At 38.9% G+C, this 27727-nt stretch overlaps 1 protein-coding gene across 2 annotated transcripts; it reads left to right on the forward strand.

Moving 5' to 3' along the window:
* FGL1 (fibrinogen like 1) lies at positions 1–27727 on the forward strand. Of its 2 annotated transcripts, XM_021694186.1 has the most exons (8): positions 1–92; positions 10438–10517; positions 12843–13023; positions 19116–19275; positions 19765–19862; positions 23525–23613; positions 23811–23998; positions 27307–27727. In XM_021694186.1, exons 2-8 carry the CDS (start codon positions 10455–10457, stop codon positions 27464–27466), a joined length of 939 nt encoding a protein of 312 aa, XP_021549861.1. In that variant the 5' UTR covers positions 1–92; positions 10438–10454; the 3' UTR covers positions 27467–27727. The 2 variants fall into 2 exon arrangements, with proteins under 2 accessions (XP_021549861.1, XP_044767739.1); XM_044911804.1 differs by lacking the exon at positions 1–92 and having other exon boundaries at positions 9733–10517; positions 27307–27656.

The raw sequence follows: 27727 nt of genomic DNA on the forward strand, positions 1-27727 counted from the left end.
CAAATTCTGGATGCAGTTAGAAGATCCTGAGAGGCAGAGTTGCAGGACTTAGTCTGAGCTGTGTCTCTGACTCATTTTTGACTTCAGGCAAGGTATTTAACATCTCTGTACTTTTGACATAATTGTAATAATGCTAATAGATGTCATAGGTATGATATTAAGCATAACTCAGGAAACAACCATGAGCGCTTAGGAGAAGTCAGGTTAACTAGATAGAAGACCACCTCTGCAACGTAGAAAATAAACTTAGAATTATATCTCCTTTCCACTCCTAGCACATTTTGAATGAATTGGATGGGAATTTGATGTACATAATAGGATTTGCACCTTTAATATACAAGATAGAAAATAAAATGGGCAATGTTAAAAAATTTCCATTTCAGAAGTAAAATCTTCAGAAATGCTTTTCTTTATTTCTATCTTTTGGGAATCAAATTTATTTAGCTTTTTAAGGCTTTCACTGAGTGTAAATGCTTAAGATAAATAACAAAGATATTGTTATATTCCATTTTCAGAAAAATGATAAAAAATTTGGAAGAAAATGCCTAAAAGGAGTCTCTAAGTCGGTGTTTATGGGTAAATTTTTAAGTAACTAGTCTTACATTAATGGTGTAGTCCACTCGTGAATGCTAACTTACTAAACATGCTTCTTTCAATAGCTCTTTCTTCTTATTTCTTTTATCTTGTATTCTTTCATGATAGCTTGCTTAAAACACCATTTTTAAAAATTTTTACAATAACATATAATTTTGTTTTGTAATTGTTTTTTGTGGTTTTTTTGTTTTGTTTTTTTTATTTGAGACAGAGAGAATGAGAGACAGAGAGCATGAGAGGGAGGAGGGTCAGAGGGAGAAGCAGACTCCCTGCCGAGCAGGGAGCCCGATGCGGGACTCGATCCAGGGACTCGATCCAGGGACTCGATCCAGGGACTCCAGGATCATGACCTGAGCCGAAGGCAGTCGCTTAACCAACTGAGCCACCCAGGCGCCCCTTGTAATTGTATTTAAAAGTTATATACCATCTGTACAACTTTTCAGTTTAAAACTTAATATTTTTGCCTTTAAGTTTCTCTATCAACTAACTTAAAAAATTTTTTAGTGGGGAAGAAATTGGACTTAAGAGACTTAGAATAATTTATATCAAATAATATGGTACACCAAAGAATAGCCATTTGAAAACTATTTTAGTTTTACAAAAATTGAAAGTTTTGAAACAGCCTAAAGCAAAAACATTATAAAAGAAATACAACTGTATAGTAAGAATTAAATAATCTGATACCACTTTATCATAAACCAGATTTGCAAAATAATAATGGTTTACTATGATGAATGATAGAGACCAGACTTTCAAAGCATTTGAAAAGCCCAATACCTAAACATTTCTTCAACATTATAGAAGATGTTTAGAATTACAATTACAATGGGTGGGCGGTTGCCTGTGGGGTTTAAGCCATGATTTCAGCTCAGGTCATGATCTCAGAGTCCTGGGATGGAGGCCTGTGCTGGCCCTGGGCTCAGCATGGAGTCTGCTTAAGATTCTCTCTTTCCCTCTCCCTCTTCCTCTACTCCTCTCCCACCTCCCCACCCCCCGCCTCACGTTTACTATGAATTACTACACGCACTCTCTCCGCCTCTCTCTCTCAAATACATAAATAAATCTTAAAAAAAAAAAGAATTACAATTGGTCACTGAGGAATTTTAGATGACTTGAGATATTCTCAGGAATTATTCTAAAGATTATCAAATTAATATAATGACTTTAAAATATATATTTGTAATCACATTTTGAAATGCCTTATTACTGAAGGAGCTGCCAGACTAGAGGCTCCCTCCTTTCTCTGGGAAAGATCAGATTTGATTATTTTAATGGCAATGAGATGGAAATTTCAGGACACCAGGAGACAGAGCCTGCCAAAACATTTTATTGGCCCTTTATTTTCTACCAAGCCTCATGTAAAGTACTATGTATACATGTTATATAATCTCCCAGCATCTCCCAGAGCTCTTTCAACATACGCTGTCTCTTAGACAAGAGCCAGAATCAGACATAGATATAAGACCATAATTTGTTTTTAAAGCTCTTTAAGTTTTTAAGCTAGTTTATTCATTTCTGAAATAAAGTACTTGACCCCACAAATACAGAAGGGAAATTGATGAACCAAACAAAATATACTAATTTCAACAGACAGCATAAAAGCAAAGTCTAGAAGGCACAAAAATTTCAAGACTTTGATTCTTGACTCCCAAATATTTCATCTGATAGCTGGAAGTGGATTAAAACAATGAAGATCTGGTTACTATCACATAAGAAAAATGAGACGTTATTTTCACTACTGGAACAAAAAAGGAAAAATCCCAATCAATAATCTGGCAGAAAAATAATCTTAGTCAGAAGAACAATTTGAATCAGAGTCACAAATAAATGGTATTATATCATACTGTTATACTCATCTCCCAGATTAATGTGAATATACTTAGTGAAAGTTTATTTTATTCCTTTAGCTAAATAATTTTCCCTCTCTGAGCCTTGTTTCCTGAAGTGTTGATGATGTTTGGATGATCTCACTTCCTTTTATTATAGTTTGACCATGTGTTACTAGTCTCACGGGATAATGCTTCCTACTTCCAAAATCTCTTTACGTGTTTTTAAAAAAATATTTTTATTTTCCATCTTCATTTTCTTTTGCTTGCTTATAATAAAACAAATATTCTTGCTTATTTCCTGTAACATTAAAAAACTTCACATTTATGACTCTGCCATTAATTACATGTTAAGAAATTTCCATCGTGTGGAGGGGTAATTTTTACTTTGTATGACTTGACTTTATGACAAATTTAAAAGTTAAATGACAAATAACCATAAAGGTACAAATGAGGTTTTTAAAAAATAGCAGCAGAGCTGTTTTAGTTCTGCTTGGGAAATATATTTATTACCAACTGAAAAGTATGAGTCAAACTTATAATTTATTATGAGATAGGTATGATAATAGTTGTAGCCCATTAAGATAGCCTAAGTTTAAATATGTTAGGTTTTAAGTTTTTCATTATTTATTTGCTCTTGGGATTTTATAAATTCAAATATCTCTTTAAAACCAATATAAGCTAGCACACACCACATGTCATATTTGCAAATCAATACAAACTTTACAAAAGCCATAGTTTATTAAATATTCTCAGTCATTGCTGAAGGAGGGGAGATGATGAAGGGAATCTGAAAGGGACGTCTAATAAATTAAGCAGACAAAAAGAATTTGGTGTTGGGTACCTGGGTGGCTCAGTTGGTCAAGCGTCTGCCTTCAGCTCCGGTCATGATCCCAAGGTCCCAGGGATCGCGTCCCGTGTCAGGCTCCCTGCTCACCCGGGAGTCTGCTTTTCCCTCTCCCGCTACCCCTCCCCTTGCTTGTGCTCTCTCTGTTGCTCTCTCTCTCAAATAAATAAAATCTTAAAAAAAAAAAAAAGAATTTTGTCTCTAATAAACAACTGTAAAATTATAACAGATGCTGGGAAGTTCTAAAATTCTAACTTCGATTCATAAATTTTCTTCTCATCAATTCACCAGATATTTTGTTGAGTACCTGAATCAAGTTGAATTGTGCCCATAAAGTGATACGTTCAGTGCTAACTCCCATTACCTGTGAATGTAACCTTATTTGGAAATAGGGTCTTTGTAGATGGAATCAAGTTAAGATAAGGTCATATTGAATTAGGATGAGCCCCAATCCAATGGGCTGGTGTCCTTGTCTGAAGAGGGAAATTAGGCACAGGGACACTCAGAGGGAAGACAGCCATGTGAACGTGCAAGCTGAGAGTAGAGTGTTGCAGACGCACGCCAAGGGATGCCAGTGATGGCTGGCAGCCAGCAGATTCTAGAAAAGGCAAGGAAGCATTCTTCCCTAGAGGCTTTCAGAGGGAGCATAGCTATAGTGACTCCTTAATTTCACACTCCTATCCCCCAGAAATGTGACAGAATCAACTTCTGTTGCTTTAAGCCGCCCGCGGTGTGGTAATTTATAACAGCTGTATGAAACTGATACAGTACCTAAGTATCTACCAAGCATGGAGATATAGCAGAAATAAAAAGGATCAAGTCCTTCATTTCATGGCACTTATGTAACATAAACATATATAGGGTCGCCTGGGTGGCTCGGTCGCTAAGCGTCTGCCTTCGGCTCAGGTCATGGTCCCAGGGTCCTGGGATCGAGCCCCGCATCGGGCTCCCTGCTCCGCGGGAAGCCTGCTTCTCCCTCTCCCACCCCCCCTGCTTGTGTTCCCTCTCTCGCTCTGTCTCTCTCTCTCAAATAAATAAATGAAATCTTAAAATATATATATAAAATATTTCATTATATTTGAATATATTTTTCAATTTCCTTAATGACTAGCTCTTCTTTTCTTAATATATTAGGTTGAACTGTAAGAAATGGCATACGTTTGAATGGTTTTGACCTAACAAAATGGCAATTTCATATACTTCAAATTAATACACATAATACATCTCGAGGCATTTGATTACTCTAGGTACTTTGTATGAGGGGAGACATACAACATTTGTCCTTTTGTGTCTGGCTTGTTTCACTTGGCATAAGGTCTTCAAGGTTAATATTTCATTGTGTGTATATATCTCATTCTGATGATCCATTCATCTGTGGATGGACATTTGGATTGTTGTTCACACACTTTTTGTCTGTTGTGAATAATGCTGCTATAAACATTGGTGTACAAATAACTGTTCCTATCCCTATTTTCAATTATATCTGTTTTTTACAGTATGGAGTTTTATTTTTCTTTTTAAAATGAGAATTTAAAAAAAATATTTACTTATATAAGTAATCTCTACACCCAACGCAGGGGTCGAACTCATGACCCTGAAGTCAAGAGTCACATACTCTTCTGAATGAGCCAGCCGGGCAACCCTCAAATTAGAATTTTTCAATCATAATTTTTTTTAATAAACAATAGAAATTTATTTCTGACAGTTGTGGGGGTGGGAAGTCAAGATAAGTGTACCAGTATTGTTGGGTTCTGGTGAGAACCTTCTTCCAGGTTGCACACAGCCATTTTCTCCACTTATTTTTATTAATTTTTTAATTTATTTTTATTATGATGTTACTATATGTTGGCTAACTGAACATAATTAAATCATAATTTTATCACAGTCTTATATAGTACTGAAAAATATGTTAACTGAGAGAATTAGCAATAGTGTTAAAGTCTAGGGACAGTTGCCTCTTCTATTTTGCAAAAAGGTAACTCAGAAGATGGGCAGTGTAGCAGAAAACACTGCCCTTGAAGTATTTATGATTCAATTACGGAAATACTACATATATTTTATAAACAACTAAGACAAGCTCAACTCTTGCATAGAGAGCTTTTCCTTTTTGATGACCTTGAGAGAGCACCACTCACCATCTCAGCTTTTCTTAGGAAAGATCAGTCTTGTTTCTAATGAATTATTAGAGAGAGAATCTTAAGCAGATTCGACACCAGTGCTGTGCCACATGGGGCTCAATATCACCACCCTGAGACCATGACCTGACCCGAAATCGAGAGTCGAACACTTAACCAACTGAGCTAGTATTTTAAATGTAATTCAATATATTTAATATAAGCTATATATAAAAGCATCTAGTGTACATAGCACCTGGCATTAAACAGTCACCCCATGTTTGAATTTAAAATGGTTACTAAGATCACAGAGTAAAATATCCGTTTTCCTAAACTAAGTTGCTATAAATGGTATCACATGAATGTATAAAAGGATGACTCACTGAAAAAACTGGATCTCCAAGGGCTTAGGAGAGCTTTTCTGCAATGAGTTATTGAATGTGTTCTTGTATTTTGTCTGACTTCTTTGCCCATTTAGTTGTGTGATTTACACAGCACTCCACTTCTTTCTGTACATTTTGGTTATTTTGTTTACAGTGTTAGATGAAAGGATTAAGTTGTAACAGATAAATTATACAACTTCATGATAAATTGCTTGCTATTGTTTCTCTCTGTCTCTCTCTTTTTTTAATTTGAGAGAGAGAGAAAATGAACAGGGGGCAGGGAGTGGAGAGGGTAGAGAGAGACAGAATCTTTTTTTTTTTTAATGTTTCATTTGTTTATTCATGAGAGTCAGGGGGGCGGCAGAGGCAGGCTCCCCGCCTAGCAGGGAGCCCAATGCGGGACTCAATCCCAGGACCGTGGGATCATGACCTGAGCTGAAGGCAGAGGCTTAACCATCTGAGCCACCCAGGTGTCCCAAGAGAGACAGAATCTTTTTTTTTTTTAAAGATTTATTTATTTATTTGAGAGAGAGAGAGAATGAGAGAGCACGTGAGAGGGGGGAGGGTCAGAGGGAGAAGCAGACCCCCTGCTGAGCAGGGAGCCCGATGCGGCACTCGATCCTGGGACTCCAGGGTCATGACCTGAGCTGAAGGCAGTCACTTAACCAACTGAGCCATCCAGGCGCCCCAAGAGAGACAGAATCTTAAGCAGGCTCCACACTCGGTGCAGAGCTGGACGCAGGGCTTGATCTCGTGACCCTGAGATCATGACCTGAGCCGAAATCAAGAGTTGGATGCTTAACCGACTGAGCCACCCAGGCAACCCCTTTAAGTGTTTCTCTTTAGACTGTTAGGTAAATGCAGATGCAGAAAGAAACTTAATATATACCTCCCTTCAGAGAGAACTCCTTTGAAAGACACGTGCCAAATTTAAGTTTATACCTCTCCTGTGTACACGAATGAGGCTCGCCAACTGGTGGGCTTCTTTGGAGAAGGATCAGGCAAGGACAAGGCGCTTCTGTTGGAGAACCGCCCAGTGCAAGCCTCTGATGATCTTTTCTGTGAGCCTATTCATTCCTCCAGAGAGGAATCCCATGCTCTCTGGCCTGGAAAGCAGTGGGAGGAGTAGAGAGAGGGCTGCCTGGCTGCCAGGACAGAATATCCTGGTGGGGGGTGTGTGTGTGTGGAGGTGGGGGGGTGGGTGTTTCAACCTGTAGAACAAAGTACTCTCCCCTGACCTCCTTTGTGCCTGTGGTCATGCTACCCAGAGCCTCTCTGGTTCAACCTTAGTGGAAAGCAAGGCTTGTTGTCTGATGGGGTGAGAGAAACAGTATTCATGACATGAATTGACAAGGTCAAAGAGAAAGGGAGGGGAGAAAACACCTGGCATGCAATGTTTCGGTGAGGTTTCGGTGAGAATCTGAGTGTCAGCCCATCGCCTCGAACCCTGCCTTCGAAGCCAGCTGATGCCTTTAGCCCTGCACCTGGCTGGGGCATTGCAGTGCAACTTAGTCTCCTTCTTGTGATGGTCCCCTTTGCTGCTGCTGGTTCCCCAGTTTTAGCAGCCCTGCCAGCTCCCCAACGTGCTTCTTACATCCTACAAACATGTTGACATTGCATGCCAGGTGTTTTCTCCCCGCCCTTTCTCTTTGACCTTGTCAATTCATGTCTTCTCCCTTTTTCTTTACTCCTTTTCTAGTGGGGTTTTATGAGAAAGAAAAAATAAATGCATGTGTTCAATCCAACCAAAAGCCTCGACCCCCTTCCTAACGCTTACTTTCAAAAATACACTTAGCCCATTGTTTTCCCCTTGACCAGGATAAACATAGAGAAGGAAGGAGGAAGTATTGCCACTGCAAACAGACTAGTTTTATGGCAAGGAAAGGACATTTTCCCCTCTGAGAAAGAATTTTCCTTCCCAGGGGAAAATTTTCTGCAGAGACAACTAACCTTTTATCGGCATCGCTGTAACAAATTAGGTGCTGGGGATACAACAATTAGCAAGGTGGGGCCTTTGCCTTCAAAAATCTTATTCTAAGCAGTTAGAGAAAGACATGCAAAAAACTGACCACTTGATAATTCCATTGCTTGGCACAGTACCTGGAACAGAGCAGGCATGCAAACAATGTTTATTGAGTGGATAACTGCTATTTTGGTCTGCAAATATAGTATGGGGGGGGTCACAGTGGAGGAAGGAATTAATTTTGTCTTGAGAGGTGGTCTGGGAAAGTTCAATTTTTATATGTAATTACATATGGTTTCACATCTACTTAATTTATATTGTCCTTAATTTCCATTTTCATGGTTATTTTCATTTCTTGCTTGAGACGCCGCCTCGCCGAGGCTGCCATGTTGATTCTTCCACAGCGCGTAGCACAGTGCTGAGCAGAGAGCTGATAATCAGTAAGGGCTTGCTAATGTGGCCATTCCCTCAGTTTGCCTCTGCTTCAATGTAGCTGTCTCCTCTCCTGCCAGATTCACCTGATGTTCGTTTGGAGAAGTGCATGACTCAGGAACAAATGAGTCACAGCCATGTTCATGAGTGAGGCCAATGTTTACAGGAGAAGGCCAAGCGGGAGGGCCCCCATTCGTCCATGCAGCCTGTTTCCCTGTGTGTTTCAGTCATATGTGGATCACGAGGCAGGCCGTGTGGAGTTCAGGTTAAGGGCATGGGCCGTCAAGGTGGAAAGCCCTCAGCTCAATTGCTGGGTCTTCCATAAACCGGCTGTGTGATCTTAGGGAAATGACTTAACCTCTCTGATCTATTCATTTGTAGGATGAGGATAATAGTACTTGCCTTAGTTATTTGAGAATTAAAGTAGATGCTTATAAAATACACAGCACAGTTCTAGACTTGTAGTAAAAAAATAAAAGTCAGTCAAGTAAAATTATATAGTTATATGTAGCAGACTCTTTATTACTCTCTGTAATGCACAAATTTCACATACTCTAAAAACTCACATTCTATTTTACAGTGCTTCCCAAGGTGGCCATGCACGGTATTTGTCACTGAATTTAAGTGTCTTTCCCATTCTATAACTGTTTTTGTTGGCCTCAGAAGGACTGAGAACTAACTACTTTGTTATAATAGACTTAAAAATTTTTGTATATTAAGTCCTTAAATCATTGCTTCCCAAACTTTGCTGAACATTGGAATCAACAATGTTTTAAAAATTCCATGTACCTGACTGCCACCTTTAGACATTCAATTGAATTCCTGGGCATGGAGATTTTTTTAAAGCTCCCCAAGTGATTCTAATGGGCAGTAAAGTTAGGAACCACCTTTTTAATTATATAAAAATTGAGAAAGAGGGGTGCCTGGGTGGCTCAGTCGTTAAGCATCTGCCTTAGGCTCAGGTCATGATCCCAGGGTCCTGGGATCGAGCCCCGCATCGGGCTCCCTGCTCAGTGGGGAGCCTGCTTCTCCTTCTCCCATTCCCCCTGCTTGTGTTCCCTCTCTCGCTGTGTCTCTCTCTGTCAAATAAATAAATAAAAATCTTAAAAAAAAAAATTGAGAAAGAGATACCTGAAAAGACCTAGTGGTCACAGGTTCTATAAGAATAAAAATAGGCTAACAAATAATTCAGTTGATTCCAGTTCTTTTCTGGAAACCATAGGTATAAAATCTGTTTGAAGATTATGCAAATATCTCTGCTCTTCTAGGCTCCTTAGCGTCTAAAATTTATGAAAAATCATCTCTGGCAGCACACAGAAGTTATTTGAGGATGAACAAAATTTTTCATCAAGACTCATTACTTCAAGAGTGATTTCATTTTATTTCATTTTATTTTGAGAGAAAGAGAGCATGTGCACAAGCAGGGTAGGAGGGCAGGGGGGAGCGTTGAGGGGAGGGGAGGGAAAGAGAGAGAATCTCAAGCAGGCTCCACACTCAGCGCAGAACCCAAACATGGGGCTTGATCTCATGACCCTGAGATCATGACCTGAGCTGAAATCAAGAGTCAGACTCTTAACCGACTGAGCCACACAGGCGCCCCTCAAGAGTGATTTTAAAAATAATCTCAAGAAGTGGTAAAGTGAATTTTCCTCTACAACTTTAAACAGAGCTTAAAGATTTATATCACCTTGGTAGCTTGCCTATCCATTAAGACATCAAGAAAAACAATGCATATCACATCCTATAGTTGTCATTTTTTCCTTTCTTCTTTTAAAAATAAAAGCAGTCTTCCATATACAAAATAAGTTATTGTTCCTTAGGCACTTATCCTATGACAGGGTAGCTAAAGCATTAGGTCAAAATTGCCACAGTCCTGTCAAGTAGAAATTATGATTTCCATTTACAAATCAGGAGCATTTTAGTAGGTTGCCTGAGGGCACACAACTAGGAAGTGGCTCAGCCAAAACATGGAGCCAGGTCTTTGTTTTTACAGAACCTTTGCTTTGTCTGCACAAGCAGCACATTACAATTAGGACACTCAAAGAGAGGCAGAGTCCCTTTATTTCTGCAATTGAACAGGTTCAATCCTACTTAAGGTAACAGAGAGCATCATTCTGTGTGAGGGAAGCATGGGAAAATCCAGGGGAATTTCCTTGAAGACTCTCAGACTAGAGATGGAGCTGCATCCGACATCCTGGATCACATTGAACCTGAACCCAACTCATCTCGTGAAAAAATCACAGTAAAGAAGTTTATGAAATTTCTTTTGTTCTTGTAGTTGTTTCAGTGGGGAAAATGGTGAAGATGTTCAGTTTCATCCTTGTCACCACCATTCTGGTAATGGGCAGGGAAAGCTGGGTAAGCTCATTTATTTATGTATTTATAATACCTGCTATGACCTGAATTTTCTTTTATTTTGCAGAAAACTTTTAGTAATTTGTCACTGAAAAAAAAATAACTAAGGGGAAAATATGAAAAAGTTTTGTGGACGCACCTGCCACATAATAGGCACTTACAAGAGACGTAATTTTTCTTTCTCAAAGTAAAAACTAGTCTTCACAATCAATAAGTAAAATCTTTTTGAATTTACTGGGGCCTATTTGGGTAGTTAAATAATGTTAGAAACTTAAAACTACCCATGGTAATTAAAATTGACCTAGGGTCTTTCCCAATATTGAGTTTTCCAATATTGAACACTGTTAGTGTAAACTGAACAAATTATTTGAAGTAATTACAATGAACTCATGCCTTCCTCCATTCATAAATAAATAAAAGGGAGAAAATACTCATTTATTCAAAGTTCTGGGAGAGTGAAAACTCCTAAATTTTAAATAAGCTCACTAAAACTGTGCATGTGGTCTCATAATGATTGAAGATAGTTGCCCTGTACTTTCAGCTATTTTTAAATCGCACACTGCAATTTATATTTAACTATATTTAACACTATCGCAACCAATTTCCACCTATTAGAAAGGAGCACAGGATTCCAGACACCATGAAATGTTCTTGCTGTTCATTTTTTAGACTGGTGGGAATCAGAGAGCTAAGCAAATAATTCAGAGTAGAAAAATCAAGGAGTGTTGAGGAGAGAGCACCAAGAGCAAATAAGAAGTGGTCCTCGAGAAATAGCCAGGGGAGATTCAGTGACTCGGACTTGGAAATAGGAGAAGACCTGGACCACCACTTCCCCGTTCTCTTGCTATGGGACTTCCAGTTTGGGGGCTGAATTTCTATGTTCACAGTACAGGTCTTCATAGGAAGGGAGTGTACCTCTTTGTCCCAAATAGGGTGTCTAGCTGTGCTGTTCTGACCACCTAGCAGAGGGCCTGGAATGTAGCAGGTCCTCCTATTTATCGAATGAATATAAGGCAGTACATAAAGATAGGAACCGAAAGGCAATTGTAAATTGAGAAATCTGTCTGATGGCTGTTTTAGGAAATGATGTGTATAAAGGTAGTAGTGTAAAGCAATCACTCATGAAAATTTAGAATTTCTCAGAAGTGAACATTTACACTTATCATGGGAGATCATGACATAATTTGCAAATAGAGATGTCAAGGTAAAAGTGGAAAAATGGCAAAAATTAGTCTTTTGTCCTTTTTTCCTTTTTTCCCCACTCTACCTCCAGTAACTCTTCCCACATCAAGTACTCAAAGCCTTTATTGAAGCTTCTAGTCTCAATACCTCTTCCAGAAGCCCCATCCCTGCAGCTCATCTTCCCAATTAATTCCCTACCATGTTTCCTTTCTCTTTGGAAAGTTATCAAACGCCAGCTTAGAAAGGAGCTGATAAATTCTCTTACATCCAATATTCTTGGGTTTTTTGCTCTTTTAGAGAAGATAAATGACCTAACTAGAAAACTCAGCCTCCTCCCATCCCTTTCTGAAGTAATTGAGGGAAAAACAAAACAATAAGCAAAAAGTTAAAGTGACTTCACTAGAATTTGCACAGGTAAGTGGGGGAGATATTCAGGGATATGAGAGTCTAAACTAGCATCCCTTATAAAGGTGAACACATGTCATCAGATTATAAGTATTCCATTAAATTTTTAAGACATTAATGCCAGAAGGTCATTCCAAAGCCTTGTTTATTTTAAGGATTGACACACTAACAATGCAATGATGCCATTAAAACTTTACTGTCAGGAAAGCATTTGATGGCATCACGAAGAGACTGAGAGTAGGGATTTCTAACCAGATTTGAATCCTGACTCCTCCTACTTGCTGGAAAAATCCCTGAGCAAGTTGCCTCACTAGGGTTGAGACAATTCCTCCCTCCTGGAATCATTATGAAGATTGAATGAGACGAATTTAAGGCTCTTCGCTTAGTCATTCAGATTATTTTATATTAATATATAATTTTTTAGTTCAAGCACTTTACCGTAGCCATAATTACTTATTCTTCAAACAACAAATAGTACCAGAGTTTTCAAACCACTTTCTGGTTAGAATAATATTCGGAAATGGGAGTTGGGGACAAATTTTTTTTTTTAAAGATTTTATTTATTTGACAGAGACACAGCGAGAGAGGGAACACAAGCAGGGGGAGTGGGAGAGGGAGAAGCAGGCTTCCCGCTGAGCAGGGAGCCCGATGCGGGGCAGGGACAAAATTGAATCATTAATTTGTCCAACTTGTTAGGAGCTTTTATTTCCCAGTGAGAATGAGATGCACATCACTTTGCAGGCTCTTGAGAACTGTCTCCAGGAGCAGGCACGGCTCAGAGCCCAGGTGCACTTGCTTGAGACGCGGGTCAAACAGCAACAGGTCAAGATCACACAGCTTTTGCATGAGAAGGAAATCCAGTTCCTTGATAAAGGAGAGGAGAATAATGTCATTGACCTTGGAGGCAAGAGGCAATATGCAGGTCAGAACCTATTTTTCTTATGGGCTTCAGGAATTTATAATATACACCCATGTGCAATGGGGTTGCTCATTATTTGGTACTTCGGATTTTGCTAAAGAGCTTTTCCTATTCCAATAACAATCAACATGAAGCATTATACCAAATTTAAATGTCTTCTACCACATTTTATCCTTTTCTCTCACTAATCTCTGCAGGGGATATTTAAAACCAATGCTAAATATCTCAGAATTTCTATAGTTTAATGAGAGATCAAAGACAATAGATTGTTTACATACTGGTGTGCAAATAACAGATGATACTTGTGAAATTTTACAGTTGAGTTTTGTTTTTATTTGTGTATCATTTCTTGTTACACTTACACAGTTTTCCCTTCTGAAACCGTTATGTGCTTTAGGGTAGTAAATAAGGTAATAGAATAAAAGGACAGGGAAAGAAAAAGGATCACAATTATTTAGGGAAATACAAGAGTTGTGTTTACATGTATATTTTATGGTTTGGTAATTTTCCTTTTGATTGGGTCAGTGTTCCCACCCGGAAACTAAATGATCTTAGACTGTCAACACATTGCGCTTATCACTGCACATAGCATTATTCCTTATAGAAAACTATTCACTCGCCTTCCTCCAGGCATCTTTTAAAGTAAACAAACCAGAGTTGTCAGAAATGAGGATGCCATCTAGAGCACTGTGTTCCTATGTCTGTTCTAGCTTCTCCCATGATGTATTATAATTTCTTTGTCTATGCATCTGTCCTGATCAATTAACCAGGCACTTTGTAAGGTCTGGGATGACGTTTCATCATTCTTTCTTCCCTCTTGCCTATTCGAGTACCTGGATATAATAGAGCCTCACATTTATGAATGAAAGCAAGGGAGTACATAGAGATAGGAAGCGCTAGATAAGCAAATATAAGTTGGAAAATAGATCTGACTGTAACTGAAAAACTGTAAAGGCTGAAGAGATTCCAGGCTGATAGAATAAAGACATCTTTATTTTGTGTTTCTAAATATACTCATCAGTGTAGGATATAAGGATTGTTAGAATTTTAGAAACTAGGCTGCAACAAAATGCTTCCTTTCTTTACCAAGAACCTAATCTCTTTCTGGTCAGACTTTTGTCTAGGGGCTCCTGACATGCTGTTGTCCCACCACGTGATCCCTTACCCTTGATTCTTGGAGTCCAACTTCCCCTCCCCTGTTTAGGGATCAGAAGGAGGCCTGTGGTAGAGGGATTGGAGGTAGCGTGAGGATGGCCCATGGCTCTGTGGCATGGAACAAAAGCCAGCTCTGGCAAAAATAGGCTTGGGAAACAAAGGCCCTGTCTGAGGCAATCTTGGGGGCCAAGAACCAGGAACAAGAACCTAAGGAGAGAACCACAGTGATGATTAGGCAAGACAGTGAAAGAAGGCTCAGGAAAGCAATCAAACAAAAAGCAAAATCAGTAGAAATTCCTTGAAGACTGATTCTGAGCCAGGGCTTCCCACTAGAATCACCTGGTGACCTTGTAAAATGCCGAAGCGAATAAAAGAGCCATGAAGGGTCTGAGGTTTTACTCTCTTCGCAGTCTAACAAGTTAGCCTGCCACCGTTTCATGGATGCCGGCAGAAGAAAAGAGACTCCCGGGTCAGGAGTCTTCATGTTTGTACCGATATCCCTTGCTTGCAAATACTGAAGGAGCAAAATGGAGTAATCCAGGTGGAGAATGTGCAGGCAGTGGGCTGTGTCACAGCTGAGGAATGCTGAGCTTAGGAAACATCAATCTTTTATTTATTATGGGTTACAAGCAAATTGGCCCAGTTTTTTCTCCTTTGCAAGAGACATTATTGTTATGAAAGTGGACAGAAACTAACCTGTCATCCGTCTCTATCTTCTAAGGCTGTTTACTATACAAACATCCCTGAAAAAATTAGTCCAGAACATGAACTCTGCTTACAAAATGTGCAGAAAGGCAATGACCCCTGGGAAACTGTATACATATAGTGCCTAGGTTCCACTCCAATTAAATGAGAATTTAGGCTGCAATTAAATGAGAACCCCTACAGGACTGAAAAGGGCTTGTGCTTTTGCTGATGCATGTGGATGAGATTGTTCAAGACCAGAATCAGGTCAGGCTTCTCCCCAGATTTCTTCTCACAGGCTGAGGTCACCTAGTAGAAGGCTTTGCTTCTTTTCAGGTAGGAGGTAGGGTATTGTGGCAATTCAATACCCTTTTCATTCGATGACGTTTGGGGCCTAATTATAATGTGGTCAGTTATCCACTTAGCAGGCTTTAGCTACCTCTCCCGAGACTGTGGAAAATTTAAGATACAGATGTCAGAGTAGGATCTCAGTAAGTTAATTAGGCCAATCATTGTTGATAACAGGGTTGATTCAGAGAAGGGGGTAACCAGAATGGCCAAATGACCATTTGATTGATGACTTTGTCTTATGGGCTGAGTTGTACCCTCCCCATTCGTATGTTGAAGCTCTAACCTCTAAAGTCTATGAATACGACTAAGAGATTAAGTTAAAATAAGGCCATTAGGATGGGCCCCACCAATCTGAGTATCCTTATAAGAAGAGACGCCAGGGAGACTGGTGCCAGAGGAAAGACCATATGAGGACACAGCAAGAAGGCAGCTCTCTGTAAGCCAAGGACAGAGGGTTCAGAAGAAGCCAACCCTGCTGGCACCTTCTATGATTCCAAAAGGGGTACACAGCTAATCTCAAGGTCAAGGAACTTGTGGATATAAGAGAAGTATCATTATTCCAAATTCCAAAGTAAGTTCAAAACCCAAGGTATGTATTCAGATACGATCTGAGCAGGTTGTGAACACAGATTCAAGTGTCCAGTCATGTCAGGAGGCAGGTGATTGGATGTTTGTTACAAGCACTATGCAACCAGTCATGGGAAGAATGAGGTTGAGGAGCTAAAACTCCAATCCCTATGTCAGGAGTGCTGGGTGGGGACCTCGGGAAGCAAGAAGTCACCAAGGAATAAGGCAGAAATCAGTTACTAGGAAATGGAAATACGAAGGTCAGAGGAGGACTGACTGTATAAGCAGGAGTTGGATGGAAGAGTCACATGGACAGTGTCTAGACGAACCATTATAGTGTGTGTATGTGTCTGTCTTATAACATTATAGCACATACAATAGGATAGATGATAGATATTTTCTTGTTTTGGATATAACATTAAAAAAAACCCAGAAGTTAATAGATCTGTGTCATATTCTTCATATACAATAGACGCATTGAAGCGTGGTTTCAAATTCCCACTGCCCATCTTGCTAGCTGTAGCCTTTGGGCAAGTGACTTAACCTTTATGGCCCGCATATTCCTCGTCTGTAAAATGAGAATGATAAGAATGTTTCTTTGTTGTAAAGATTAAGAGTTAACACATGTAACATGAGTACAATAGCATTTCGTACAAAAGAAGCACTCAATGAATGTCAGCCATCTATCCACATTATTATATACTCTCCCCCTTGTTTGCACAGGAGCAAGCCTCTTCACCCTACCCCTCAAGAATCCTGCCCTCTCCAAGGGACCAACATCCTTTCTTCTTTTAAGTTTCCTTCTTAATGTTGCCTGGTGGGGAGAATGACTATAGCAGGGTGAGCTCTTACATTTCCCAGCATGCTCCTGAGTGGCTGCTGAGCTCATGCTGGCTTTTCTTTGAGCTTAGAATGACTTTGGTTCTCAGCTTTGAGCTCAGCCACCATTCTGGGACAAGAGGGAAGTCCATGTGGCAGGCTGTCATGTCACTTTGTGAAGCTTAAACATTCAGCCTTCCAACATGGCTTGCTTTCTGCATGATCAGAGAAAGTATTCACCTCATCCAGTTTAGTGCAGTATTTGTCAGAGGGCAGGAAATCTTGGCCTCACTCTAGTATTATGTAAGTATCCAGAAATCCCTTTTTGTTTTTTAAACTCCCATGAGCACAGAGCTTTCTAACCTTGCCCTTGCCTGCCTATTCTCCAGAGACTTGAGTGGGTCGAAATATTTTGAAAACATTATAAATACCTAGTTAATGTTTTATACCCTACATTGCTTGAACTTCCTGCTATCATAGTATAAGTTACATTTCCCCAAGGCAGGCTCCTTATTTCTAACTTATTTTTTATGAGCAATTTTGCTACTGGTGCTTTTTGATGGTTTTTTTTTTTTTTTACTTGTTGGGTGTTTTTTGTTTTTGTTTTTTGCTTTTTTTTTTTTTAAGTTGAAAGCTTTCCTCTGGATTTGTGTTTGGTTTTTTCCTCTAGGAAGAAGGAAAAAAATTTTAAAAACACAAACTTGCAGTTGGCATAAAATAGAAACAAATAGAAAATGTTGGCTGCAAATGCTATATTCACAAAGTTTTCCAGAGGAAAAAGTTATAGCTAATCATTTCCATATTTGCCTGGAAAATAGTCTGAATCTTTGGAGTTTTTACTATTCAGCTCTTTGGTAGGAGATTATACGTAAGCAAAGTGCTCCTTCCTTAACAAGGTTAAAATCTGCTTACTTTAATGAAAAGTGTTGTACAACTTACTTGACCACAAAATGTAAGCTTTTGAACAACACTGAACTAATTTTAGGTAATACTTTTTTTCTTATTTAATTGCCAAAAAGGATTTTTTTTTTAAGAATCCATCATGCATAAAGAATGGGCTTTTGAGGGGTGACTGGGTGGCTCAGTCGTTAAGCGTCTGCCTTCAGCTCAAGTCATGATCCCAGGGTCCTGGGATCGAGCCCCACATCAGGCTTCCTGCTCCACGGGAAGCCTGCTTCTCCCTCTCCCACTCCCCCTGCTTGTGTTTCTGCTCTCGCTATCTTTCTCTGTCAAATAAATAAATAAAAGAATAGGCTTCTGAATCTCAGAAATAAATATACAAATAAAGCCTCAATCATTACACAGATGAACAACTCACCAAAGCTGTAGTACATGATTGGTCTCAACTTGGTGAGAGCTTTTGAAAGCGACAAAGGTTCTTTATTTTCTTTTCTAATTCGTATTGCCTATTCTACCAATTTAATGCACAGTGTATTTTACTTGTAACAAAACAGAGTTGTAGAAAATTGGGCATCAAAACAATGAAAATGAAGAAAGAACTTTAAAATATCCAACCAGGAACAGAATTTTTTTTTTTTTTTAAAAAAGGAAGGAAATTAACAAAATGATAAGGGTAAAACATGAAAGTTAGCTATAATGTTAAGTTATAGTATTTTTACTCAAAAGTCTGTAACTAGGTATTCTTCAGATCATCTCTTTCTAGTGGCCACTACTTCAACCAACCTTTAAACAGCTTCCTAGGCATCGAAACAAGAGTGAAGTCCATACTTGCCGTATATTCTCTAAGTGTGTACGTATCAGCCTAGATGAGACCCAGTGGCTATTAATTTATCCTACCCTCAAGTAATTTAAGAAATAGATATTACTTTTTGATGACAAATTGGTACCTCTGTTTGCTCCAATAGTTAAAGAAATATCATGGTGAAGAACATAGGGATAAAAGGAATAGCAGAAGCTTGCAGTTTTTAGCAAAAACATCTAAGAATGCATGGACTGTTAGAAATTTCAGTGGGCTAGTAAAAAAGTCTGTTGAGACTGGGAGGTTATAAGACTCTAACAAGAAGATTACTATTTTGAATTAATCTCCAGATGTTCAGAATGATTTTTAATGCTCTAAGTCAAGATAACCCATATTAAATTATTTGTTCGAGGTTATATTTCTACTTTCATTTTAGCTTCCTAGGAGAGATAAGTTCTACTATTCTGTCAGATTAGGTTATAAATTCCAATTAAATATACTGTAATTAACTGAACATATGTAATTTTTTGATTGTTTTCCACAAAAATGAGAAAGGAGAAACCAAATACCTCTTTTATTTTCATGATCATGTCAAGGAGTCAGATGATAATTAAATACTAGGAAAGGAAATAAGACTTTCCTAATATCTACTGGAAGATGGCCAAGATGCAATTTTAAAAAGCTGATTATCTGCACCATGTGTTTATCTGTCTCATTAGTATTGAGTAATCTTATCCAGAGGCTCTCATGTGGGGCGGGGGGGAGAGGGGGGAGACATAAGACATATAACAAATGTTACATTACCTTGTTTTGCAAACAGACTGTTCAGAGATTTTTAATGATGGGCATAAGCGCAGTGGATTTTACAAAATCAAACCTCTCCGGAGCCCAACAATATTCTCCGTTTACTGTGACATGTCTGATGGAGGAGGATGGACTGTAATTCAGAGACGATCTGATGGCAGTGAGAACTTTAACAGGTATGCTAATTATGACATAAGGATTTATTTGGAGTAGCATGTGTGAGATTCATAACAAGTTAAGCCTTTTTTTATTATATCCTGAGGTCTATAATTATTTTTTTTTTAATTTTTAAAGATTTTTTTTTTATTTTTTTGAGAGAGAGAGAGATTGAGAGACAGAGAGCACGAGAGGGAAGAGGGTCAGAGGGAGAAGCAGACCCCCCGCTGAGCAGGGAGCCCGATGTGGGACTCGATCCCAGGACTCCAGGATCATGACCTGAGCCGAAGGCAGTCGCTTAACCAACTGAGCCACCCAGGCGCCCCTGAGGTCTATAATTAGAATTTCACTCTCTAAGTATGACTACTGAAAGTGCATTTACTAATAAAGAAAATGACAAAAGAATTGAGAAAAGGGTGGGGGTGGTAGTTGGGAGGGGTGGGCACCTTGGTTACTACAAAGGTCCTTTTGGGTTTTGCTAAAATCAGCTTTCACTTTGTATTTTTTAGAGGCTGGAATGACTATGAAAATGGCTTTGGAAATTTTGTTCGGGAAAATGGTGACTATTGGCTGGGGAATAAAAATCTCCACTTACTGACCACACAAGGTAAGGTTTGCCTGTTATCAAATTCACCTGAAGTACAATTAAAAAAAAAAACACTAAAATGTTTTTCACTAAACCATAGGCAGTGGAACCAGTTCAGTAACTGCTGTGTTTTGCAGATGGCAAGGATCCCTTTGGGGCAATAATCCCCTTTATAAAATGTGGCCACTTAAAACTAGGACCAGAGGCAAAGAAACTAGATCTTCACTGGGGGTGGGAGATTTCTCATATATTTATTTTCTATTTCCGGAAAGGAAATGGAATGTCATCATCCTTCTTTTTTTAATGCCTCAAGTTCCTCGAAATATCTATACTGGGTCAGCCATCCGTTGCCACAATAATAGTATGTAACAAACCACTTCAAGATTTACTAGTTTAAAGTCAGAACCATTTATTGTGGCTCACAAATGTACAAGCTGGGGGGGTGGGGGCAGTTTTGCTCACCAGGGCTGCTGATCTCGGCTGGGCTTGCTCATGGCTCTGTGACCAACTTCCTGGTCTGCGGGAGGCTGGCTGCTGTAGGTTGGCCTCAGATGGAACGATTGGGCTCTGCTCTATACCGTCTCTCGTCTTCCAGGTAGCCAGCCTGGACTTGTTCTTGTAGCTCAGGCAGAGTTCCAAAAAAGATAGGGCAAGCACGAAAGTTGCTTGAGACCTAGCCTTAGAACTGGCACATGGTCATTTTCACTGCCTTCTCCTGGTAAAAACAAGTCACTGGGGCGCCTGGGTGGCTCAGTTGGTTAAGCGACTGCCTTCAGCTCAGGTCATGATCCTGGAGTCCCGGGATCGAGTCCCGCATCGGGCTCCCTGCTCCGCAGGGAGTCTGCTTCTCCCTCTGACCCTCCTCCCTCTCATGCTCTCTGTCTCTCATTCTCTCTCTCTCAAATAAATAAATAAAATCTTTAAAAAAAAAAACACACACACACAAAAAACAAGTCACTGGACCAGCACATTTTAAGGGGAGAGAAAGGGACTTAATGGAAGGAGTTACAAAGTCGTATGGCAAAGGTTGAGACAAACAATCGGGGCATTGGGGTTGTTTTTGCAATCAAATACCATAATAAATGTCCTTGTCTCCATCCCCCTCAGCTTTTATTTTGAGAAATTTCAAAGATACAGCAAAACTAAAAGAAGAGTCAACCTCCCCCTAGATTCCAGACTAACATTTTACTGTTTTTATTATTTTAACCACGTTCCTATCCATCCACTGAGCCATTTTATTGACACATTTCAGATTGAAGACATCTGTACAATTTCCCCTGTGTGTTATGTACTGGCTGGGTATCTTCTACTAGGGTTCAATAATTGTCTAAAATATCATTAGTTTGATGAATTTTCCAAGCTTCTCTTTCCCATGTTCATTTACTCCAGCTCATTGCCTTCCTTGACTCAAATGTACGCCTGAGAATGTAGACAATCCCACTCAGATCTGATTCAGAATGTTTTATAAAAGGCAATTGTATTGCTCAAGAAGGCATGCTATATCCCACTGGCAATGCGTTAAACATAAAAGCAAGGCTTTGCTTCTTTCATCCAAGTTAAGGAAAGTGATTAGTGTTTCTATATTCATAATTCATAAGTTGGATTATAACTATTGGGATCTTTGAGACACCAGAATAATAGCTAGAGAGGATAGATAATCCTTTAAGCCTGATACTTTCTTTGCTCGTCCTTCTTGTGATCAATGCTCTCTAAATTTACATAAGATTTCCCTTCCTTCAGTGTACTTATTTTCCTACTTTGGAGTGTTTTATGATAGATATATAACACTTACCATACCTGCTTTTTTTTTGCACATTAATATTTAACTGGTTTCTTATTCAAACTATGAAAACTCTAAGAAGTAACCCTTGGCTCCTTCTAAATACACAAAGTTCAAAATTATTTGTCAGATTATTATTAAATGCTTATTTACCCAGATGCACGTTGCCAACACATCTCCTTCCCCTTCATGTTTTAATTGGTGTTCAGGCTCCTACTCTCATGACAGCTGAAAGTTCCAGGCTTCACAATCACATATCACATCATCCACAGGAAAACCCATGCCTTTGCAATTCTTTAATTGTGAGAGCTTAAGGCTAGTGAATTTCCTCTGAAAATAGCCTTGTCCCCGTTATGTAAGTTTTGACTGGAAATTTTGCAATAACATTAATTTAGAAATGGTCTGTAATTTCATTTTTATTTACTTATTGACCATAAAGATAATAAGATGGTTACCTGAAACATTGAGTCTGACTTTGTATCTCTTCGACAATGCAAAGTATTTTATAGGAGAGTTAACTCAGCCTACCTTACCGTTCTCATCCACTTCACCATCTTGGCTCAAATAAACTTTATGGCCTTTTGATAAGATTAGAGGGGTCTCTCCCAGAATCCCACAGTAAAGAGCTCCCTGGGAGGAAGAGTCTGTGGGGCTAGAGCGCCAAAGCCAAAAGAAGCCCACACTCCTCCCCACTCAGTAAGGACCAGTCCAGCATTCCCTGTCCGAAACAGTCCTGAGCTTGCTTCCAGGACCTGTTCATGCCTCTTTTCATCTATCGCCTTTGAGAAGATTGTGCTGCTGGTGTGCACACCCCTAGGCCTGAAGGGAGGTAAAGCAACAGCTTTTAGCGTGGGTATAAACAGAGCTTGGATGTGCAGCCTGCAATGTCCACAAATGCGGACAAGGCCCCTTTCTGTGCATGATGGAGATAAGAGATAGGGATAGGAAAAGAGGAGGCAGACCATACACGAGACCTGTCTGGTGGGGTCCAGAGCATCTCTCTCCCTGGGCCTCCATGTTCTGGCTTGGAACCCCAAGGAGACTCAGATACTAAATTCAAACCCGGTCTTATAGGTCATTGTGAAGTTTTATTTATCAAAGTAGGAGGATAGAACATACATTATCTAATGGTTTGATGTATAACTTTCTGGTTCCTGATAATAGTTCTGTTTTTCAAAAAAGAATAGTCTTTGTGATTTACAAGTGATGGGACAATGGAGAAAAGAAGATCACTTGAAGATACCAACTAGTGCGATTATTGTTTACTTTTAAGATCAACATTCTTACTGAAAGTAAGAAAAAGAAGATAAATGTTTAAACTTCTTAAAACTTCTATTTATTCTTTCATTGTTAGATTTTTTTTTTCCCCCGAGAGAGAGAGATTGAGACAGAGCATGTGTGTGAGCAGGGGGAGGGACAAAAGGAGAGGGAGAGCGAAAATCCTAGGCAGGCTCCATACCCAGTGTGGATCCCAATGCAGGTCTTGATCTCATGAGCCCGAGATCATGACCTGAACTGAAATCAAGAGTCAGACGTTTAACCCACTGAGCCACCAAGGCGCCCCTCATTGTTAGATTTCTTAATCTATTAACTAAATAATGACTTATTTTCTGTTGTTTTTTGTCAAGTAAATTGCACTAGCTTTTACCTGCGATAGATCTGTAGAAAATTTCCACCTTCAATATTGTGTCTCTAGCTATTTTCAAGTAAAATACACAATAAAATGTTCATGTTGTAAATACAATGGAGTCACTGTTTATTCTTTGAAAACTGACTCATGGCAGAAGGAAATGGTTTAAGTAAAATAGAACCATGAGTTGTTTTTAAACTTCAATAAATCAATGTCATCCCACACATCAGGAATATCCTATAATTTCTTGCTTGTTTTTTTTTTTTTTTTCAGGAGACTACACTTTAAAAATCGACCTTGCAGATTTTGAAAAAAATAGCCGATACGCACAATATAAACTTTTCAGAGTTGGAGATGAAAAGGTACTCAAATTTTCAAATAAGTAACATCATGAATTAATGTGTAAAATATAAACCCTAAGGTCAGTGGAAACAAAGATAGACAGTAGGACCTGTTCTTTTGTTTATTAAACATATTATTAACATTACCATTAATTATTAACACTAAATTAACACATTAGAGTGACAACTGATAGTGGAAGTTGCCTCTTTTCCTTTAGAATTCCTATGAGCTGAATATCGGGGAATATTCTGGAACAGCTGGAGACTCCCTTGCAGGGAATCTTCATCCTGAGGTGCAATGGTGGGGTAGTCACCAAAGAATGAAATTCAGCACATGGGACAGAGATAATGACAACTATGAAGGAAACTGTGCAGAAGAAGATCAGTCTGGCTGGTGGTTTAACAGGTTTGTGTTTTATAAACATAGTTGTGATGGCGTTGATGATATCTCACTAGTGGGTATTAATTATAACATGTGAGGTAATGTTGTCTTCTTTGTAGTATTGGTATTATTAAGTAATCATGCTTATTAGAATTCTTCAGGGATGAAGTATTTTTGAGGATTTGTTCATTGTGTGCATTAATAAAGCTTGAAAGGTGTTATAGAAATAAATCAAATTACTACTTATGCAAAGATTGCTTGCAAACTGAATGATGGGTGAGTTATCATAAACAGTTGGCCACAAATTGATATGAAGATATAGGGAGGATTTATATAGGAGAAATATTTTCAGCGTTCTAATAACCAGTTTGGTCTTCACTTTCTCCTATTATATGAAATGGCCATGTTCTTTTTGTAAATTTTTTCTATGTAAAACTACTTTTCGATCACTGTGACTTCCCTTAAATCATTGAATCCAAGCTCCTCCCAATACAGAAATTCCCTCTACAATATTCCTGACACCTAATTCCACCCTCTGGCTGAATACTTCCATGTTACTTTATCAGCTAGCTCATTCCATTTTTTCAATTGTACTCAGTTTTTCCTTTTATTATCTTGAAATCTGCCTTCTTATATCTTGCCAGATTTTTTTCTCAGTAGTTAATAGAGCAACTGTAATTCCCTTTCAACAAAACCCCGCAGGCAATGGGTGAGAAGATATTTATTGTATTCCTCAACATTTTCTCTTCTCTGGGCCAGATAGTCTTGACTCATTTAACTGTTCTCCACCCAAGATGGTTTCCAGATAGCTCCCTTTGTTGTAATTACAAAGTTTAGGCAAGAATGGAAACTTCACACAGTCTTCCTTAAAAATAACCTGATGGGTCTGCTGTGTCTGCAAAGCAGATGTGCTCCAACTGCTAGGTAGTGCACAGGTTTTGAATGGCTTTTCTCTTTAGAAAACAAGGACCACCTCAAAATGTCTGGACATTTAGATTTTCCATTATGGAATCTTTAGTAAGTGAGTGTATCTGGAGCGTCAGATTTTCCATATTATTGAAGATTATCCATTAAGTTCCGCAATCCAAATTTTAACCTTATTTTTGTGATGTAAGTACTTTCAAGGCATTTTGCAATCCTCTATCTTATTAAGTGGAGGTAGACAAGGCATATGTTAATTTTCCCTAAAAGCATGAGAGTCCTCCCTAGGAACATCAGCTATTGTGATGTGCTGATTTTAGAGTTGTAGATTTTATGGAGAGACAGCTAGTTGTAGGTAGTGTGGTGTGTCAAGTTGACACTAAGTGGTTGTAAAAACAGGCCATCTTTGTCACTTTCTCTTCCTCCTCCTTTTTCTTCCCCTGTCCTTCTAAGTTAGCATTATGTAAAAATTATCAGCATTATGTAAAACTTATCCATAATTCACTAAGTTGCAGGATCCCTTAATGTTTGATTTTGAACAGAAGGCCATATATAGAAATAACATCGCTTCTCGGCCTTTTGGCTAAGATCAAGTGTAGAAATAACAATCATTATCAGTTAACATTACCATGAACCTACCCCGTTGACTGGTTGCTATTGTGTCTAAAGGACAACCAGCAACATATTAACATGGGCAAATAAATGATTTACTTGACTTTTGATATAGGGGTTCAGAGATGACAAAGAAAGGCAATTCAGTAGCTGGGGCTGCCAAAGAACCCTTCATTATCCTTGAAGCCAAAGGAGATGATAAGTCTGTACAGGTGGAAAATCAGTAACGCTGGAGGAAAAGTCAATTGTTCCAGAAGCTTGGTGCTATTTCTACCAGGCCTCCTATTCCTCTTGTTTAAACCTATCATCCTCTTCCTCCTTACCCTCTTTGTTTTCATCCTAAAGTTCTAACTTACATGAAATGTTGGCACTTCAATTATCCCTCACCTGCAAGATGTTCTTTCTCCACATAGCAAACCAGTCGCTGAGTGTGGCTGTCTTCTGTCTTCTCTGCTTTGCTCATGCAAATGCTCACAGCTACTTCTTCACCGATGGAATCCCAGCCATCTCCCTCCCCATCCAGTTACAAGTTCAGGCAGTTTCTGAAACAGAAAGGTGCTGGAAAATCGGTTTCAGAACAGCTAAGATTTTGTATGCTGACCATGCAGTCAGTTTTCTTAATGGGATTCAAATCACAGAACCAATAAAAATTGTATATGTAGTAGATGCCTCTAGGAAAACAGAGATAGGCCAAAATATATATTCCGGAGGCTCAGTGGGGAGTATTTTTTTTCTAACATTACTTTCCACACAGTTTTAAAACCACAGTAGGTTTTTGATACTTGCCGAGTTAGCATACATGGTTTCAGTTACATACAGTTAAATTAGGAGACTGTCCGGATGGTGAGCAAGAGCAAATCACTAAGCTGGTTAAGTGATCCACGCCAAAACTCAGCATCTATGGATAAATTATATGCTTTTTTGATTCAATAATCTGGGTACTTTCCATAGATTTTTCAGAACTATCCCTTGTGAATGTTCTCCTTATATCCTATTATCTGCCATCTGTTCATTTCAATCAAGAAATATGTAGCGACTCATTCTTAACATACACAGTAAATTATCACATAAGCTTAGTTATCCATATCGGGGCAAAATTTACGGGTTTTAAAGGAGGAAGTGGGACATTTTAAAATTTATGATAAGCCAACCAACTTATCTAGATTGGAATGATATGTGTTAAAAAAATAACTCGGCATAATCGGACAAACGATTATTGGTTAATTGCTGGGAAAATTTTAAATGGTGGTTTAGGTTTTGTTTTCCTACCCTTGAGGTTAAAATAATGGACATGTTGGCGATTTTTAAAAAAAGGGGAGGAAGGGAGTTTGCAGTGCAAAAGCTAAGTCCTGGCAGCGGATGGATGAACACATACGAGCAAATGATCCAGGGAAGATGGCAAGAGAGCGCCCTGCCCCACCTGGTTTTGTTGACACCACTTGCAAAGGCCCACGGTGATGAGGTCATGTTTTTGTTTGCTTGCTTTCCCTTTTTCTGTGTAAAAGCGATTAAGAACAGAAATGCTTTTTTTACAGGACACTACAGGTGAGCTGGGCTGTATCCTGAGACTGGGTACAGCACTAAAATCCATCAGTTGAAAAAACCCATCTATTGTAGAAATCTCCTGGCTTTTGGAAATTAATCAAGATTCTCTTGTCTGAAAAATGGCAGGATTCATAGTCAAAATGTTTTTTGTTTTTTGTTTTCTGTTTTTTATCATCTGCTAGCCAATAAAAGAGTGTCAGAGGAAGGCGATTTTTCTGGTCTGACTGTTTTGTGTTTATTTTTCTTCCCACTAGGTGTCACTCCGCAAACCTGAATGGCTTATACTACCTGGGTCCCTACAAGGCTAAAACGGACAATGGGATTGTCTGGCATACCTGGCATGGATGGTGGTACTCGCTGCAATCTGTGGTTATGAAAATTAGGCCAAATGATTTTATTCCAAATATTGTTTAATTTTTCCCTGGTGGGCTTTCGTTCTGTAATTCATCTAGGTTTAACATGATTTGAAAAATAGCTCTTCTGCACATACACGTGCTTATAGATGGTAATTGTAATGTGTACTACTTTTCATTCCTACTTACCTTGATTACGTAATGAACTGTCAGTGCAGCAAATATGTGTATTCTTCAAATAAATATAGATTATTGGATTCCTATGTGCAGAACATTATGAGAAGCGCTTATGTTGAACAACACATAAAAAGCACAGAATATA

Source organism: Neomonachus schauinslandi, chromosome 2, assembly GCF_002201575.2.
Source record: "Neomonachus schauinslandi chromosome 2, ASM220157v2, whole genome shotgun sequence".
Taxonomy (NCBI): Eukaryota; Metazoa; Chordata; class Mammalia; order Carnivora; family Phocidae; genus Neomonachus; species Neomonachus schauinslandi.

Bases quoted from the DNA above. Each gene is read 5' to 3' on its own strand.
- FGL1 (XM_021694186.1), top strand. From the start codon at position 10,455: ATGGTGAAGATGTTCAGTTTCATCCTTGTCACCACCATTCTGGTAATG. The intron at 19,276-19,764 runs GTATGCTAATTA...TGTATTTTTTAG, and splicing joins GGCAGTGAGAACTTTAACAG to AGGCTGGAATGACTATGAAA. The intron at 23,999-27,306 runs GTTTGTGTTTTA...TCTTCCCACTAG, and splicing joins TCTGGCTGGTGGTTTAACAG to GTGTCACTCCGCAAACCTGA.